The 20,463-nt window shown below is 42.0% G+C and overlaps 1 protein-coding gene across 2 annotated transcripts in view; it reads left to right on the top strand.

Annotated features, from left to right (window-relative positions):
* znf407 (zinc finger protein 407) overlaps window positions 1–20,463 on the top strand; it is a 201,636-nt gene that overhangs the window by 15,701 nt on the left and 165,472 nt on the right. For both annotated transcript variants that reach the window (XM_034698372.1, XM_034698373.1), the window contains exon 4: window positions 2,634–2,748. In XM_034698372.1, coding sequence (XP_034554263.1) covers window positions 2,634–2,748 — 115 coding nt within the window. The remainder of the gene's footprint in view (window positions 1–2,633; window positions 2,749–20,463) is intronic.

Raw genomic sequence — 20,463 nt, 5'->3', positions numbered from 1 at the left:
TTTATGGGCCTTGTTAGCACAGGCTTGCCTTTCAATCTTCGTTATGGGCTTAAAATTCGATGTGTCGTACTTCCAGCTCACAGCAAGTGAACCGTGTATGAACGAATTAGTAATCTACACAAAGTGCTTAATCAAATCAGCGGCTGCCCCTAGAATAAATATTGTACAACGTCTTGGGATATTCACTGCGAGAGGGTGAGGGTTTGCTCAGAGATGCAGATACCAGGCTACCTCTTGCTGGCTCATATGTGGCCTTTTCGGGTCCAACCTGCAGAACAAAGTAGAATCGTTTGATTGTAAAGAACGCATGAGCTTAAGTTTAGGGAGGCTGTTTAGGCGTTAGAAGGTAATAAGTCTGGGAGACGGGACTTTTGGGGGAGTGGGGCTATCATTTCATCCTCTGGTTGTCTGGTGTGGCCCCCACACCCATTGTTATGGTATTCACGGTGGTCAGCCCGACAGTGCACAATAATGTACTATGGGAGATCACCTTCTGCACCTTAATATCATTTGCACTGTTATCTATTTTCATTTTCATTGTCCATTTTTAAACTGTCACTGCACTACCTGCACTGTGTACAAAGGATGTTTTTGTAGAACTGTATTTTATTATATTTTATTGTATTTTATATTTAAATTTTAGATATTTAAAAGCTGGAAGAGAGAAACAGCATCTCGTTATTCCTGTATGCCTCGTATATACGGTGAAAATTGACAATAAAAACCTTTGAATCATTGAATCTTCACCGTTACCACATGTTTGATGCCCTGAAATCTCACATTTAAGTCATTGCATATAATTGTATTTATTTATTACTGTTATTATTATTATTATTATTATTATTATTATTATTATTATTATTATTATTATTATTCTTTTTCATCATAGTTATTATAACTATTAACATTAGAATTGCAAGTTAAGTTATGGAAATTAAGTGTGTGTGTTTTTGGGTGTATTTGTAGATGTATGGGATCCGGCTTATGTGTGTCTATACTTGTGTGTGTGTGCTCGTGTGTGTGTGTGTGTGTTGGTGGATGTGCGCAAAATAATTAAAGACATTTAGTAAGTCCTACAGAAAATGTATGTACTGTAGCGTGACCGTCCGTCTGGATGCTGTAGTGATGACGAGCTGGTTCGTGAACACATTGAGCTTTAATAACCCGTCACTGTCGGCCGTGATCACGCCAACCAACAAAGCAACAATCAATGTTTGAATGAATGAAGAACTTCTCCTCTTGTCTCTCCTCTCTCCAGCTCACACACTCTCTCACACCTCTGCCCCCTTCCTGATGCCTTCACTGTCTGTCAACACTGTAGGAATTAAGAACATCTACACTGAACACGTTTAACAAACAGTAGAGTTGTGACAGTATTATATGTGTTATAGCTTTTCCCCTGATATCGTGTCACCAGTACAACTGGATAATGCTAGCATGACAGTTGTGAGTGCTAACAGCAGCCATGTTTGTTTGTGTTTTTAACTTTCACTATGAGAATGTTTTGGTGAGGACCGGTTTTGAATCAGTCACCATCATATGGTCATGAATCAGTGGCGCTCGTTCATGTGAGCGGGGGCGTCGTTTTGGAGGAGCTCCGAGGGGAGGGGGGGAGGGGTTAGACGGAGTCCTGAAGACATGCTACATTCAAATTCATGCTAGTTTTTCGAGACTACCAACCCTAGCTTTAATTCTTTTTTTTTATTTTTATTTGTTTTGCTTGTTCCTTCTCTTACCACCTCAGTTTTGAACTGACAACTTTCCAATTGCTACTGTCATATTATTATATATAATGTTAATATTATTATTATTATTATTATTATTATTATTATTATTATTATTATTATTATTATTATTATCTTACAGCAGTCTTCTGAACTTTGTTGAAATGCCTTCAACTCTCTACCAGTATACTTTCTATTAGTTTTTCCACTGTTCCGTGTCCTGTGTTGTGTATAACTTTGTTAACTGTGCTTTTGCATATTTGTCAATCATGAAAATCACACAACCAAATTCTGAAGCACTCAGTTCCTCTCTTTCACTTGTAGTTGTTTGTGCGTCACACAGACAGCGGAGGCATCAGCCCTCGCAGCTCTGCTCTTAAATGACGGATTGCAGGCAGAGGCTCTGCCACTCTCTCAAGCGCTACCCCGCCCTCTGGACTTATTAATGACAATAATTAGGGAGAAACCTCCCTGCGAAGCCCGCCAGAGTGATTAGCGCTTTAATGATGGAATGGGAGGTAGTGAGCGCACACAGAATTGATTTACGTATTCGCCCTGACCTTTGGAATCCAATTTACGCATCCACAGGCAAAGGAAGAGTAGGTAAGAGATGAAGGAGAGTGGCAAGGATAGATAGAGAGTGAAAGAAGGGACGTCTGGCACTCAGAGTGTGACTGTATTAAAGAATCTGTTTTTATATTTCCGGATTCATTTTTGAGGCTGTGAAGCAAGTTTTCCCCGTACCACAGAGCTAATCAAAGACTTGTGTGTCTGGCAATGAAAAATGATCTGAAATGTAAAATTAAATTTCTCCTCTGCAGCTTTTCAGTCATGTTTTATTAAAATTGCCCTTCTTTCTTTCAAATATAAAGTCACTGGTTGATATGAACTCTCAATTTTGTTTTACAGGATCGAAGCCCTTCATATGTAAAATCTGCAACTTTGCAACGGCTCAGCTGGGGGACGCCAGGAACCACGTGAAGAGGCACCTCGGCATGAGAGAGTACAAATGTGACATCTGTGGGTGAGTAACAAGGAACCTTTTTTAAAGAACCCCAAAGAGTGATTTGTTAGCAATGTACTGATACTGAGAATCGGATGTAAGAACTTGGTTGGACTGATCAGGAAAGTTAGAGATCATAAAACCTCCATTTAGGTTCTATTGTCAATTGTCCTGATAAGCTCCTCATATGTATTTGGAAACACACAAAGGCATAATGTAGGAGCTGAAAGGTACAATACCCAGAACTCCTGCTGGACTTTTATAAGTTGACAGTTGAAATTGATAAGCAGACACCAAAGGGGGCCGTCTACTTCTGTCTTTCTGTCAGGTGTAAGAAGGTTTCATGTTGGTGTCTAGGGAATAATCCACTAATTATGTATTGTACAGCCCCTTAAAATCACATTAGTCTCCAGCTAATTCATTAATTGAACCAATTGAACCCTGCCTGATTACAATATTAAAAGTGTTTCTAATCTGATGTAGGGTTCCTGTTGAAATTTTAAGGTTTCAATCTGTAAACATTCAACATTAACACCGTCCATAGGCTTCTTCAGTGAGCAGAAATTTGTAGTCAGGCAGTCTGACAGGTGTAAAGGAGAATGATCAGAAAACAGTTCAAATGGAGCTCAATATATTGAATATGGCTAAACAAGGGATCACAGTGTCTGTGAGACAAATGAACACGCATTGGTTTGTAGAGTGTTGCTAACATGAGCAGAGCTAGCACCACCAAGCTGTGGTCTTCCCTGAAGATGAAAGTCAACAGATCTGTGCTGGCTTTGATTGCTCCGGTGGAGTGTTCTTTTTCCAGATCTAAATACTGCCTAACCTTACTACACTACGAGATGACATCTGTCATCTGTGCTTGTTTACATCGGGGTAGTAGAGCTGTGTAGCAGTCGACATGAACCGAAGCACATGCACACCTGCCTTAACCCTCCTGTCATGTTCCGGGTCAGATTGACCCATTTCAAAGTTCAAAGTAAAAAAAAAAAAAAATGTTAAAAGTATTTTTTTGGTATGAAACTTCTTCTGCTTGACTTAATTAGCATAATAAACATATAAAATAAAATAGTTGATTTAAAATATTTGCAACCCCCCGCCTGCATGTTTTTATGACATAGATACTGTTCGTGGGTCAACTTGACCCGGCAGTTAAAGTGGAGGCTAAAAGGGGTCAGAAGTGTCAAATACTAATTGTTTCTTTGCAACTGTGTGACATGTTTCATTTAAAAAAATTGTATTGGGACTTTTTGGGTTCTGACATTTTGGATAATATGCCCCGGGTCAAGTTGACCCAGGATGTTGTAAGTCTATTCACACATTCGCACATTTGATGTCTATCATACAATTATTGCTGCTGAACTTAGGGTAAAATAAAAAATGACACTACAAATTGAATGATTTATTGAAAAAAAACCCCCAACTAATTTAGAAACATTTGAAAACAATTGATATTTTTCCAATTCCAGAAATAACATTTATTATATTTAATGTAATTATTATTTATTTCTTGTAGATGTCTCATTCAGAACTTGCGCCAACCTTCAGATGATCCCAGAAATAAAGAGCATTAATTATCCTGATGATGAAAAGATGAAGGGATATGGTTTATGCATCCTTCTTTAGCTGTTCAGATAATCTTATGTAAGCTTTATGTATGCAACCATGAACCTTTCAATGCCCAGTAGGGCAAGAGTACATTATTACCCCACTACCTTGTACCCCCTACATACAGGCCATATGTTGTGTTCAGCTTGTTTCAGTCCCGTGGTGGACCTCCTCACTGCCTCGCCATGTTCAGATGGACGTGTTAAGCTGTTTAACATGCAGTCGGGGAATAGAGTAAATTGTGGGATTTTCCAGCTTTGTGCCATGGAGCTTCTGCGGCTACACGCTCGCTAAGATGAAGACATATGTAGAGTTATTAGTTTCTCCCTCTGTGTAATTCTGTGTAAACCGTTCCATTTAGTTCAGTCGCGGGCCGATTTTCTTCTTCTGAAGCCGAGCAGTGTGAATGTGTTTATTTGCTCCTGCTGATGTTCGCAAACATATTACAGCAGGAGCAAACAAGCTTTGGTTTAAACACAGCTTCTCCTTTAATGAGAGGAAAGGCTCATGTTTCACAAGCCCTCCAGCTGAAAACCTTCTTCTCCCAAGTGCTGCAAATGTGTGACAAGCTTTACATACCCACAAACACAGACGTATACACACACTACTTACAGAGCTGTTCTCCAATATGCCTTTAAATGGGACCACTAAATACAGCCCCTGGTTTCACAAATCATGCAGACGGAGGAGCTGTGTGCTGCCAGTGCCAGCCTGTGGTGACAAATCGGCCCTGTGTGTGCTTTCAGTGCTGACTGATCACCGGGCCGTCCCTCCTCTTGACTAAAGAGCAGCAAACACAAAGAAACCCCCAGAAACACCCTCATTAAGGCCAGAGTCATACATACACATAGCCCGCTCCCCTTCCCAAACTCTTCTGCTTTGATGATATGCCCTTAACCTGAATCTAAAGCAGGGTACTAATGGATGACCCTGTTTTAGGTGGAATGTGTAAAGTGTGATTATAGTGCGATTAAGTACCGCATTCTCCCTCTGATACTAATGATGGGGCAACAATCGCAAAAACACCAAAAGTTTTTCAGGATCTTTGTTTACGAGCATTTATCATTTCAATTAAAACAGCACTATTTGTTGAGGCTGCTTTTTAACAATATAAAATGCATGATTCAGTCATTTATCCCATGTTACAGACTCTCCGGCCTCCATGGGGCACTGAGTTTTGTTGCTTTTGTTTATTCCCATTTTGTTCAGGGCTTCGACTCAGCATATTGCATCTGTGTTTTTTTCCCTGTTTCTCCTTCCAAAACAAAAGAAATCTGTCCTCCCTCTTCCATCGATCGCTGTGTTTCTCTTGTTAAACTTCCCAACTAGAAGATTACCTCGGCTCTGACATCGCCAGCGAATGGATGTGCAGCACCTTTGCTGTCCACCTCACTTTAGCTTCAGCTCTCCACCGCCGGTCTCTTCTCAGGAGCGTTGGGAGGGGGAACTTGTTGATAGTTAAAGATCATATTGTTGTGGCATTTAATTAACAAATGCAAATGCAAGGCCAGGACAGATTGGAACCCTTTGACCACGCTGCCAATCAAACGTGAGCGGGCTGGTCCGTGCCTCGCTCGTCATCGCTTACGCCTTATAGGCTTTCTGTTTCTGCCCTCCAGTTCCTCTCACTCCCCCCTGACGTCTGTTTGTCCATGTTTCTACCTGTCTGGTCGCCTACATGTGCCTTCATTTGGAAACAGCCTGATCTGTCTTAATTTGCCTATAAAGAACTCTTAAAGTGCAAAAACAGCAGAAAAACACAAATTGGCTGTTAGCATGCAAGATAAGATTTCTCATATTTAATTGGTTAAAAAAAATCCTCCAGTTTGTGAGGCGGCAGATTCTCACGTCTCCTCTCGGCGTGTTTTGTCCACAGTGGGGCCTCAGCCACTTAATGAGCCTCCTCCCTCTCCTCCTTTCCTCCATCATCTAACAGAAAGGGCCTGGATTCAGCATTTCCACCCTCCCGCTCGCTTGTCCTCCCCAAAGATGCAACGGACATCCAGTGCTGTTGTAGGTGTTAAATTATGCATAAACAGTGTAAATGCTTTGAGGCATTGGTTTAATATCTCAGTCCGGCCCTTAGAAGTATTAACACTATCATGGACATAGATTGTCCTCTTGTGGATGGCCATTTTATGATTATGGGTCATAAGCTGCCCGTTTCCCAGTGTCACTTCAGGAATTTGAACAAAACTTAAAACCCTTTTTTTTTTTCTTGCAACACAAAAAGTTTGCAACGTGCTAAAGTTTGTCTCCTCTGCGGAGGCTGCTTTGTGTTTTCCCCTCCCTCCTCCTTGTCTCAGTTTTCTTGACTTAGTGTTAGAGGGAGTATATATAGTCATGATTTCATGTTGGGTGTTGTGTGTGTGATTTGACTGTTAACAGGATGGGGCTGGCTCATGTCAGGGTTTTTATGTCCCCCCTGTCTTGTGAGATTGTCTGGTCTGTTCCCAGAATAGCCCATCAGTTCCGCCCTGCGTGGCTCATCCGCTGTAATGTGCCTTAATGCCCGGGCCTGTATGAGTAGTGTGAGGCCTGGCAGTGACAGTGGAGGAGCATCTTAGCTCGCTGCTTATCCAGAGAAAGCCGTCACTTAACTCAGCCCCTCTATTGTCTATCCACACCCCTCTCCTTCTCCCCTGACGTGATTCTCTATAATCCTCCAACAGATTCTGGTTAGAACTCCCTGAGAACTATTTTTATGTTTTTTTTCTCCCTTCCTCCCATTTAAACATTAATGGTTGTTGCAGATGAAGAGAGGGATCCCTATGAGGATGATTATAATGTCACTCCACTGATCTCCCGCCGCCCCGAAATAATTGTACATCATCGCTTCATAACGTGTCAGAGGGACACGTTGGTGGCGTGCAATTAAAACCGCAGAATATAATACACCAAATTACTGCCTGTCAGGCCTATGAACAACACACTCGGTATTTGAGTTACACTTAATCATCACGTACATTAGCGATTTCGCTAAGATCCCTCCACCCCACCCCCCCTCCGCTCATACAGCACGGATGTGAAGCACACACTGCTGCTCACAGGCTGAGGGATTGTGTCTGTGATACAACAGCTCCAGGGTAGTTTTTGTTCAAGTTAGACCTTTTTAAAGCTCATAATGTCCTTTAAGATTAAGCTGTGTTTGACCAAGAGCGTGCACCATGGGCTGGCACCAACTGCAAGCAAGAACTCTGGATTACTTCACATGAGAGAGATGTAAACATGAACTCTTTTCTTCACACTGTTCAGAGTCAGTGTGCTCTTGTGTTTGAATATTTTAAAAGTTCTTTTATCAACCCTCTGATGAGTGTAAATAAGCAGCTGGAGGCATCTAAACTAAGAGAATATTTTAGATACAAGTAACTTGTAATAAGTAACTCAAGACCTATTGACTCAATTGATTATTTCAACAAGATTTACTTCAAAGAAAACACATTTCCAGGCCTAAAAGTTGGTGAATGGACCTTTACTTTAGGGATGAAGTCTCCTGTGAATCCTTGAATCTCTGCATAGGTAAAAATAAAGCAAACACAAATTCATAAATATGGTGTAAGTTCACCTTTTTCCCTTGTTTTTAACCATCCTTTGCCTTTATACTCATCTGACTCAGAGCTCTGTATTTTTAGCCTCAGGATGATACGTAATTGTTTACTGCTTTGGACACTTAGGAGTTCGTGTCTGAGAACACAGTCCTTGTCAGTCAGTGAAGTGTCCTTCACCAAAATAAACACATTTTGCTCTGATGCATTTAACTAAATTTAGTGTGCCATTATTTGGAATGAAATAAGTAACGCTAAAGGTCATTTGGAAAATAATGCAGAAAGGCTGGTCTGGAAAGGTTAAGTATGTGACGGAGCTGTTCTGATGTTAACGAGGGCTGCGTATGGCTCGCAGAGCTCGGCATTCTGGTTTGACTCGGCACTCCGCGATCGCTCTTTATGACCGAGACAGCTTTACAGCCCGTTACCCCCCATAACACGATAAAGCGCAGCATAATGGATTGGATGTGTTTAGTAGCCTTGGGCTGATGTTTGTAAAATTAATGTTTTTTGCAATAGAAACACACTCATGCACAGGCACACATGCACACACAGAAAAAAGGCAAGAGAGGAAAAAAGAGAGGAGAGAGAGAAATCAATCCGCGACAGCATCGATGTATCAGTATAAATCCAGCAGAGTACAGTTTTACACTTTGTACTCTTGTTTTGGAGCCGGCCTGTCAAACTTTATTTCCTGAAGAGTGACGTGTCCTCGCAGAAATCTCTCCGTTAGGCAGATGGCCACAAACATACAGTTTTATTAGTTTAGTATGGAATATAGACCCAATACTCAGCAGGAAGGCGGAGGATGCCGTTGAATTTGTGTTTCAAATTAGACAGCACAAATACTTGAGGGATTAAAAAAAAAAATCCTGCTTGTTCAGTTGGTCTCATGTTGGTTAAAAAGATGCTTTTGAAGTGTTTGAATGGGAACCAACTCAGCATCTCTTAGCTGCAGACACAAAGAGAGAAATCTCTGTCAGCAGATCAGTCCTATTAGGTTTAATAAAAACCTCATAATCTTTAGTGGGCCCAGAACAGCAGCCTGGGGGCTTCATAATTAGAGCATTTCACTTTAATCAAAGACAAACAAAAACAAACATTGGGTCCAGACGCTAAACCGCAAAACTGGTAGTTAAGCTAGGGAGCCAACACAGCACATAGGCTTCTGATAGTAAGTTATACGTCTCTGGAGGGTCGTCTTAGTTAAGAGGCTATTGTCTCCACCTTGTTTGATCTCTTTTTAAAAGAGTTCACTTTTTGTGGCCTCAGCCTTTTTCAGCTTTTTATCACTTTTGGTTTTATTAAATCTTTGGTTGCAAGAAAAACTACAAGACCCTATCTTGATGGAATTTTTATACTTTAAATGTACCTTTAAAGATAAAGATCAGCTGACAGAAGTGAATTGGCTTCTGGAGAAACACAGGTAAAGTTTGCACCCTTCGTCTCACACCAGGTCCTCACAAAAGAAGTCCAAACTTTATCCTTTAAAGTAGGTGAATTATAAAGAAATGTTGCTGAACAATCCATTCTATGGAGATAATCATGTCATAGGTATATGGTCGGAGAAAAAAATAAAAGAGGGGAAAGTTAATGAGTGATTAACAACAGCAATTAAAAGATGAAGAGGCAGGCAGATGAAAAAAGGGGTGTAATTAAAATATCAGTCCTCTCATTGTCAGAAGTGCGAGTGTCATCCATTGTGCACTTATTAAAAAGCTGGGTGGAGGGGAAGGAGCAAACGGCGCTTAATTCCAGCAGCCCAAAGTGTCTGGTAATCTGCCCATGGATGGAGCTGGAAAAGGCCGTAACTCACGTTTAAGTGTTGGGGCCGTGTCATTGCAGGTTCACAGTCATGCATTTCTGTGTTGACACCCATCGGGGCAGGGGAGATTTGGCAGTCAGGAGTAATTTAACTTAATTAATGGGATGCATATTTGATGGAGGAATAAAATATCCCAGCTCAGCAAAGTGGAAAAGGGGAAAGATTTAGAGGGAGTTAAAGGTGGAGGGGAGAGTAATTTGTGCATTCAGTTACCGGCTGCTTGAGAGACAGAAAGAGAGAGAGAGAAAGAGAGAGAGAGAGAAAGAGAGGGAAAGAGTGGGTCGGAGCTGATAAAGATGGCATCCGGGAGAGAGGAGGGAGGGAAGAGGAGGATGAGAGATGGATGGTTGACACAAAGCTGAGCTGATGTGTAGAGGGGAATGGGCTGTCCCTCCATTGAGAGGGCCATCAGACTGACAACGCTTGATTTAATTGATATCCGGACTGAGCTCTTCCTCAGCGCAAACAGACACATTACGCTGGTTTGCAAACTTGTAGCAGAGCTGCCGGCTGCCAGCGGCCTTTTTAATATTCATGAGGGGGCTTTTAAGGGTCTACGGCAACGGCTTCTTCCCTCCACCGCCGCCCGCTTTCCTACATGTCTTAACTACTAACACACACACTTTACCTTCCTTCCACACACTCGCAGCAGACGCGCAACATGCTGGTTCTCTCAGACAAACCTGTGGCCCGACCAAAAGCTGTCACGCTGCTCTTAATCTCCCCTGGCACTTTTTAATTGACTTCCCGTAGGTATAGATTATTTTCATGGCGAGTCTGCCACCGAGATGTTTGATACCGTCCCGGAGACTGGCATCTGGGATGTTTGTAGCTCACCGGAGATGACGCTGCTATCTCTGTCTCTGTCTCTCTCTCTCCCCCTCGTTTTACCTCTTCCACTCTCTGTGTGATGGCCAGACTTATTGGGGGAACAGGGGAGAAGTAAAATGCAATCAGTCATTGCCATCATCATAATTGAGCTGATGTACCTGCTGGGAGTGCTGAGGAAATGTTGGCTTGAGTAGCAGAGAGGTTCTCTGTGTCTGACTGAAGCTGTTAGTGGCATTGGACCGATATACGGGGCAGGTATCGGCCTTCTGTTTTAAAACTGGATGTCAACCACTCAGTGCTGTCCAACTGATTTTGATGGATATCATGTGGTTTGTTTCATTACATGCTGAACTTAATGCAGAATGAATCAATGGTGTAGTTTTAGAATTATACCATAAGTTACACTGGTATGTAAGATGCAGTCAGTTTTGAGGGTCTCTTAGAGGGTAAAAGGTTGAAACTGTCTACCTGTGTGGTAATTTGCATCCTGCAAAGTCCACAATGTGCAGTTTCTGTGAAGTGGTGTGACTCTTCTCGTATCATTTTTTTTTGCCATGTTGAGTTTGTCTTCCTGCTGGCTACCAGTACGGTAGTTGAGCTCAGCCTACAGCAACATTGACTGTTGTGAGGTATGGGCTAGGGATGAGCGCATTTAGTCTAAACGTTGTCACCCTTGCTAGTCAGCACCAGGATTTGTACCTGGTTAAATTCATTGTTAATATTATAATTATTGAGGACCCATAATACAGGTTACATTTTATGTACAAGCTGTAGTGTAGCCACCTGCCACTAGCTGGGACTGTCTCTCCAGTGTATGGCCACTGACACAACGCTATATCGCTCGGCTATCTGGATGGAAACAAACACAGACGGTATCTTGTAGTGCAGCATGGTTCAGCAGTAGGGATGTAAGGATACACTTAACCCATGATTGGATTCAAAACCCGATTTTTGGTTCACGATTTGGAAATGTTAACGGTCAATTATCGTTTAATCATTAAAAAAACGTGACAACAAAAATAATGACAAATGTGTTTTTTCCCCTAAATCAAATGTTCCTTCATAACACAGTGTATATTACTGACAGTATTAAACAGCTACAGATCATATTGAGGTGTTCAACATGTTAACACCCTGAATATCAACGTGAGGAGCAGCTTATAAATAATCTCTGTGGACGCATGGTCATAGAGTGAAGACTCAGACTACAACATGTGGATTTACTGCAACAGGACAACTGAACAGGATCAGATTACAGACTCACAGTGTCCAGTTTTCTCCTTCTTATTGAGAAAAATAAGCATATGAAGGTGGTCAGGTGTCAGCCGGGAGCACATCCAGGTCAGAATCAGTCCGGCGGCGGAGAAAAAAAGCGCTCATGGAGACCTGTCACTCAGCTGCAGCCCCCAGCTGAGCGTCTCCGCTGTGAGCAACACCTTCAGTCAGCTGATTCTGAAACATGCTTTAAAGTTAAAACACCTCCACTCAGCAAGTGACGAGAGAGCAGCAAGAGACTTCATGATGTTGAACAAGCAGAGTATAATACAGATAGCGCCTTCTACTGTTTAAAAATAATATCCAGATACAAATGTTGTTGAATCGATTTTAATCCACCCTTATTTGTATCGATTTCTTACCGTCTTGCGATATATCCTTACATCCCTATTCATCAGTGTTTTGATCTGATAAATGTAGATGAAGTTGTATGTAGACTGTCTGGTTAAATTGGAAGGGACATTGAAGGCTGGTGGTGCTAGCTCTGCTATCATTAGCCAGCGAGCCTGGTGTCACGAAGAGTTCACTTGCAATACATAATATAAGGGGTACATTTTCTATCCTATCAGGACGTGTGCAGTGGGTGTTGGTGTAAGCTGCACTGACAGTCATGACGATGCTTGTCAGTGATGAAGCTTTAGCTAGATTACAGCTCCATTTCTTGTGTTAAATACAGTAACACAATGAAATAACTCTCTGCATTTTATCCTGGTATACTGGTCCCACCACTCATTTTTTAGAAGGAAAGAAAAGGTATTAAAGTGCGTCTTGTAGATCTAACTTTATGGTAGTTCTTAATTTAGGATTCTTGGTTGGGACAAATACAATATATTTAGCAGCATATGACGCCGTCTCAATAAGTTTTAAAGCCTACAACGTTTTCGGTTCCTAACAAAGCCTGAAGACAAACACAAAGGGCCTGGATCCAAACAGGAGCCGTATCAAGAGCATGCTCAAAAAATAGTTTAGAAGAACAAAGAAAACAGAGCACAGTTGTAAGAGCTTGAAACTCACACAGGTCAGTAATCCAACTGCGAGATTATAACAAGTTCAACGTCCACTGTCCCATTGTATCTCATTCTTTTGTCTGCCTAACTGAGAGCAAAGTCTGGAGAAACACTTTGTCTTTGTAAGTTTTCTGATTTTTTTGTTTTTGGCCTTGAAAATGGTGACATTTCGAGTTATGAGATACTGGCACAAACTGTCTGCTGTCAGTGGCTCCAGTCCAAAAAACATTGTTAGTGATACAAGACTTCAGTCCAACGGTTCGCCAAATAACTGCTCTCACTTTGTGTATCACATGTGGTGTGGCCCACACATGCTCATAGCAGGCGCAGAAGCGAACAGGGCCTCCTCCTACACAACACAGTCTATTAACACACTTGCATACAGACACACAGGGACCTGCCTTTTCTATTAAGACAATAAAAACACATAAACTTTGTTCTTAGTTAACGTCATGACATCTCGAATGCCAAAGTGGACCAGCGAGGATCCACAATGGGGGTTTATTTTAACCATCAAGATTGATTCAAGACAGAATGTGTGTTTCATCAGCTCCACAAAGAGCGTAAGAACAGTTATTAGTTTTTTATACCATGAAATAATTGATATCCTACGTAGCAATAACCCAGAGAAACAGGCTTCTATTTTCTGTTGTGGCTCCACAAAATACTTTTATAAAATATCTGCATTCCAGTTTTATGATACGTCACATTATCTTTGCTGTGTGTATCAATATGCTTGTTAATTTTGTGTGCTCGTTCTCTACAGTCCATCATGTAGTGGCATCCTTCAGGCTTAATATCACACGATCTGTATGATTCCCAGATTTATGAAGTGATATTGACCACTGTCTATGCGAAACAGATAATAAGCCGTGATGAATGGGTGACATTAGTGATGAAATTACATCAACCTTAACAGGCTATTGTATTAACACACCTAGCCGATCTCACTCCTCCCCGCTGCCCGTTTAATTGATTAATTGCTGACATGGATGGATGAGGGGTTGTGGGTCCTGAATCGGTGGCTGATTGCTAGTCAACCATAAACAGGAGCAGCCACAGTGGGCCCTCAAGGGCAATATTCATGCTCCCCAACCTTATGGTGATTCCTTATCCAGCTCTGACAAGAGGAAAAATATTCGGCCATAAAAAGGCTGGTATCACCGGGCTGACATATAAAGCCCTCCGTCACTCCCTCTCTCTCCCTGCTTGCCTGTGCTGCATCTCCTTTAACTCTCAGCAGCTCAGCACACCCGTCGGACTCTGAAATCACCCATCCTCCTCTGCATGTGTAGCTACGGTCCCTCAGGTAGCCCCAGCTTTAAATATGAGCAAATAATGGTGCGGTGAGTGATGCTGCCTGTGTCCTTGACTGGGATCCTCTGTGTGCTATATCCACATCTCACTGTCTCCGAGCCCCTCGGGACGCATAAAACACCCCCGTAGAAAAACTCCCAAGGCTTGTTGGTGGCATGCTTTGGATGGATGCAGGGATGCAGAAAGTCTTTGTGTATGTTTATGCAAGTGTAGAGGGGGGTAGATAATGTTTACACTGCTTTGTGTTTAATGAGAGGGGCACTGTGTCCACTTTAATGTGTTTGCATTTGCGATGCGGTGCAACAAAGTTATTAAATTGTTATACGGCGCATCACATCTCTTTTATGTCTTGTTGTTTGTTTGCCAGCATCTTCCATGGCCCCTGCAAGCTGATGTTGGATGTAGCAGTGGAAGAGGTTAGCATATTTTTTTGTGTGACTGCCACTAAAATCTCCTCATCAGTGCAGTTGCCACCAGACTCTGCTCCAGACAGGGGCACATGGGGGCACATTTTTTGAGTGTAAGGAGGGTGACAACGGGCAGGGGGAGGTGGTCGCCTTCCATAATGGCCTGCAGGAAAGAGGAGCGGACATGCGGCCAGAAAAATAGCAGACCCCATCATCAGCTACACTATCTCTGCTCTCCTTAATACTGCACCGCATTAACCCCCACGCCACCCTAGCCCCTCCGAACCAAGGCGCAGGTCTGAACCCCTGCAGCCAGCCGTGAAAACGCTGACACATCGATTACCCCGCAGGAAAACAACATTGAGCGTGATGAGGAGGAGCGCGCCATGTGAAAAGGGAAGCATTTATTCATTTATTCTGTTTATTCAGCAAAACAAACAAGAGGTCAGGATTATGTTGCAACACTGATAGCTCTGTGTCTTTTACAGTTAAATTTCAAATTAGGGGGTTCACTCTGCCCACTTTTATGGTCACTTCAAAGCCTGCCTGCTGCCTTCCAAGCCCCCCAGCAAAATCTGATTACTTGGACTTTTACAGGCTACGCAAGCTTCAAGAAGAGTCAGAAAACTAATTTGTTTCTTTGAGTCCAGTTTGGAGCTCAAAGAAACACGCACTGGTGCTGTTAACTTGCAGTCTCTTTATTGGACATTAGATGGCGCCATTCCACTTGCTAGAAACCCACAGTCAGAGGTTTGACTAGTGCTGTATATCTGCTTGGTGTGTGGTTTATGTGGATCTCTTGCATGAATGAAACACAATTAAGATTGTATTCATTTGTTTAAAGTTTTGCTCAAATCTTCACCTTTTTTAAATATTAACTCAGGTCATATTTGCCATTTGAAATAAAATACAACCAGAGCATGCATTAGGAATGACTGCACAGGTCAGTGGAAATGTCAGGTCTGGAGGAAGATGGATAATGAAGTGAAACTTTGTCGGTAATATTTTCAAATTACAAGCATATTGTGAGATTAGTTGACTTTTAGGTGACTTATAATGGAGGTGGCTAATTTGAACGTACTTGATCGTAGAGTGCTCGCCAAAGTCATACTTTTGAAAGTAGAGAATTTCCACCCATGTCTTTAGTGAGTAGGTGGACTCCACAGTGGGTGTAGGTGCAGTTGTAAATGAGTTGGAGTTGGAGGCTGGGCTTGTAGCGTTCAGAGGGGTGTCCCTGCCGGTGCTGCTTTAACTAGGACAAGCCTCTATAGCTGCGGACCTCAGGGGCCGATCAGCAGGTCTCAGGAGAGGCTCCCTGCACCGCCGTCTAACCAGGCCTGTCACGAGGGGGGCTGATGCCGGGCTGGCTGGCTGGCTGGGTGTGGGGCTGCCGTGATGGTGGTGTTGTGGGTGGGGGCTGACATGCCGAGAGGGCAATTACAGCAAGGACAAAGACTACACAGTGATAAGTCCCCACAGCACCCTAATGAAGAGAGCAGGTTAGCCTGTTAAGAGGGACTGGGGGAAACGAGCGCGGCCTCAGTGCGTGTTTGTTTGTGAGCGAGTGTGTTTGTGTGTGTTTAACCTACCCGAGGAGGATACATTTTCTGAGGTCATGTTGCAACCATGCTCGCTAACCTCACTGACTGATGCCTTCCTGAGCTGGTGTTTTCCCCCGCGCAGAGCAAAAGCAAACAGCGATGTGAAATTGGAAACCAGTGCATCTTCAGGGAATTGTTTTCCAGTGGCTGTGTATAGTGAGGAAGAAAGTCCCAATGCAAGCTATTAATGAAATGAAATCTTTAAAATATCATGCCTTCGGTGGGTAATTGTTGCACATTAGCGGATCTACAATTTGTTTTTATCACACCACTTAATGATTTTTTTAATAATATCCCACTTAAAAATTCAGTGCATTATATTCTGTGTTTTATGAGTGAATTAAATTGATGAGTCTGTAGGTCAGCAGTTGTAGAAAATGTATTCTGGATGAGAAAGTTTAAAAAAGGAAACATACAAAAGCAAATGAAAACGGGAAAAATAAATCATTTCCAGAGAGGGATTAAGCGCTTTCCTCTTTTGGTCACTTTTTGCATTTCCAGCCTGGATGTGATTAAAGCCAGATCGTGTTATCCGGCAACAGATCCCAGATGCACCAACATTTGCTTCTTCTTTCTTTCTTTCTCTTCTAACCTTTTATTTTCTCTTCTTTTTTTTTTTTTTGGGCCATGGCGGCGGAGAGAGATGGTTTGTACCTGATACTGCTGTGTTGGCACACCAGTCTGGGATCTGATAAGAGAGCCTCTGGAGCGGTGCTTATTCAAATCAGTGCATGTTCACAGTGAATAGGAGCAGGTAAAGGCAATAAGATACAATGCGATAACCTTTGTGGAGAGGGAGAGAGAATAGTTTTACACTCTGTTTCACAGCTCGGCTACACTAGATGAGGGATTTTCTGCAGAGCCTAATTGATTTACTTTATCCTGATTTAACTGCAAAACAAAAATCTTTCCTTCACTTGTGCCACTTTGATCGGATGTTAGACGACTTTGTACAGTTTTGCGATGCATTAAAGTGTTTTTTTTTTCACGAGGCTTTTTTTTAATTTGCTTTGTAAATTGATCGACTTTCAACCTCCTCACTGACCGCGTTTGACTGCTGTTTTTGCTTTAATCGTAAGTGTGAATTTGTGGGCTGGTCTGTGTGTGAAAGTGTGTGTGTAATTAACAATGCGTGGTTCCATGTTAATATTTCAGAATATTCAAATGTGACAAAATCAGCTACATTTTTCACCATTCACAGTCTGTAATCACTTTTTTTAGACCGGCTCTCAGACAAACACAGAATCCAGCTCTGGACTGTGTGTGCGTCTTGTGTGTTCAGTCCATGTGTGTGTGTGTTAGTGTCTGTCCACGTATATATGTCACAAACATAAACATCACATTAAATCAATTTAGTTAATAACGCTGATCCGCTGTGATCAGTTTGGGAGCCACTGTGCAGAAATCTGAAGTGAGGCTTGCAGCTTATTTGCGGAGTGCAGGGTGTTGTGCCAGGAGTCTCAGGGGGTAGAGGGGGGGTTGTAACATATGTTACGTGCACTCAGTGCAGGGCTCTGCAGTGATAGTGAAGCATTGGGGTGAGATGCATCCTCAAAGGGCCGCCGTGTTAATGTGTTTGGCTTGCAGTGAACTCAGCCTCTCTACATGCCTGCTTTTAAAACCACCGTACAGTACAGCCATCGCCCACACTCAAAAAAAATCAAGACATTTAAATAATTATGACAGTAACAACACAAAATACAGAGACCAATAATTACAGTATTACTGTAATACATAAACAATATTATTTTAATTATTTGACCACTTTTCTTTTTAAGTATCATTAAGGAAATACTGTTTCAACATAGATTGTAACTACCATAATTGACTATATAAATGAAAAGTCAAACAGTGACACTTATTCTTTTAAAATATTTTTGCGATCTTTTTTGCGTCAGTGTTTTTAAATGAGGGAGAGATAAAAAGAGAGATAGGCAGAGAGAGTGTGCAGACTTGCGCCGGAGCAGTTTTCAGTGCAGCTCCTGCAGAGGTGATGTGAAGTTTCAAAAATGCAGCAAAAAAAAACAAAACATGACCCTGTTGCTCATGTGTTTAGTATTCATTTTTTAAATCCTTCAGAGCGCAGTCTTTAATTAATTCCAACACTTTTCAGTCCAATAGAATTTCAGAATTCTCCCATGCTGTACAATGTTCCCATAATTTCCTCTGTAAGTGTTCTGCAGCTCAACACGGTCAGAGGTCTAATGTGTAGGCTCTCTTGCTAAATGAATCTTTTCTTCATTTTCATATTGACTCACAGCATGCAGCCTACCAAGTGAACAAGATAATGAAACACCCCCTTTTCCCCTTTACAACCAAACACCCCTAATCTAATACATTAGCCGCCCATGCTCGTGTATGGTTGAGCAATTATAGTAAAAAGTTTCCACGCTGTGCCGAGGTGACACGGAGAATATGGGCAAGGATTATTGCAGACGCATTTGACGGCTGCTCTCTGATGCTGATAGGCCAAACGGTGGTGGGAACCCGCCACTTTTAATCATGTGGAGGGCGACGGCTTTCATAAGAGCACGCGGCGACTCTGACAATTCTAATAAGGAGAGGTGACAGAGAAACTTTCTGTGTTAGCAGCAAAACAGGGGGAAGGTCTTCTTGTTTTCTTTTTTTTTTAATGCATGTGATTTTTTTTGTTTTTGGTTGAGAATAAGAGACGAATTTCACAATCTGAGACTGGATCTGTGGTGAAAGAATGTCAGCATTAATAAAAGGCTCTGGGGACAAGGTCACACGGGTCTGTGTACAGCAGAGCACCCCGAGTCTGTTTGTGGCTCTGGAGATGGGCTAAAACATGCTCAGACGTCTCCCTCTGCAATAAGGTAACAGACTGGAGCTTTGCCCGTCAATGTCTCATTGCACAATCTAATTTATGATTCCTCAGCCCTTTTTTATTCAAAGACAATCTCAGCACTGAAGACGCGAAAAAGGAATGATGCTTTGAGGATATAATTAAAGATATCGTTCAAAGAACAACTTTTTGCATATTTGAATTATTACTGTCGTTAAAACCACACAAATATGGAAATATGATTGCCGGAAGCACATAAATCAATGATCAGCAAGGCCTCAGAGCCCAATAAATATGGGGAGTTAAATACTTTAAAATGCAAATCACATCTTAACATTTGCATATGGGTGAATTTAAAGGAAGTGTGCCTCCTTAAGACCCTCTGAGGTAGAAACGGTCCGAGCTGGAGGGGGTTCAGAGAGGGGGGGACGCAGACAGACAGTCTGAGTGTGTTTTTTTATTTTCTTATATCACGTTGTCATTGGTCAAGTTGTTGGATCGTTGTAAATGATAGCAGCTGAAGTGGGCTGACAGACACGACTGCATCTCTTTTGTGGATCCAGAAAGTGCCTTAAGTGATCTGAATAATTAGGAGTTAATTATTCTTCATCCATCTAAATCAGAAAGGGACAGATATGGGAATGGAATTTATAATTTTTAGCCCGACGTCCTGTCTTGTTCTAATGTGGTAAACTAAAGTGACTGTGAATAATACCTACTGACCTTCCAGTAATTACGCCTCGCCTGGCAATTTGCTTGCTGTTGCTAATTGAGGGTATTGATTCAGTGAGATTCATATTAAAAATACATATGTTTTATGGCTGGGATTTTTTTTTCTTCTGCTTGTCTTTAATGTATTATTAATCCTTATTATTTTATTTTATTTTTTTAACAATAATTAGCAGACAGGATGTGCTACACCGCAGGGTTGGAGCACTTTCTTTGTCCTACTCCTACCCACTGTTGCAGGTGCTGCTTTTTTTTTTTGTCAAACTTTTTGCTGAATCTAAATGAGATTTAGTGTTTTATGAAGCTCCACATCTAACAGCAGCTGTTTTTGTAACGCCCAAACTAGAAGAAATAACATTAAAACTACTATATTTCATCCACTGTTTTTCCTGATCAAATTAGAACGATTACCCTGCTGCAAACAAGTGCTACATAAGATATAAATAAAGAACTTTCCACATGGAGGCTATGATCCCAGCGGTTTAACATAACCCCCACCGTGTTGCTTCCCCCCTCAGACATTTAAAGACGCTCTGGCGGCACCACTGGATCAATGGACATGATGTCTCTTTGTGCATTAACACTCAGGTTAGAGTGTTAGGTTAAAAACCTGCCCAGCACCTCCCAGGAAAAAAAGAGAGAGCGAGAGAAAAATCAATTTTCCCCGTGGAGTCAGAGGGGCGATCTTTTGGTTCTGAAGGCATCCCTTTACCAATATGTATATGCGTGTGTGTGTCTGTGTGTCTGTGTGTGTGTGTAAAAGGTGGGGGTCGCTGTGACTG

This window comes from Notolabrus celidotus, chromosome 12, assembly GCF_009762535.1.
Source record: "Notolabrus celidotus isolate fNotCel1 chromosome 12, fNotCel1.pri, whole genome shotgun sequence".
In the NCBI taxonomy this organism is placed as follows: domain Eukaryota; kingdom Metazoa; phylum Chordata; class Actinopteri; order Labriformes; family Labridae; genus Notolabrus; species Notolabrus celidotus.
The sequence above is the reverse complement of the archived record's forward strand: the minus strand, read 5'-3'. Positions and strand labels throughout refer to the sequence as shown.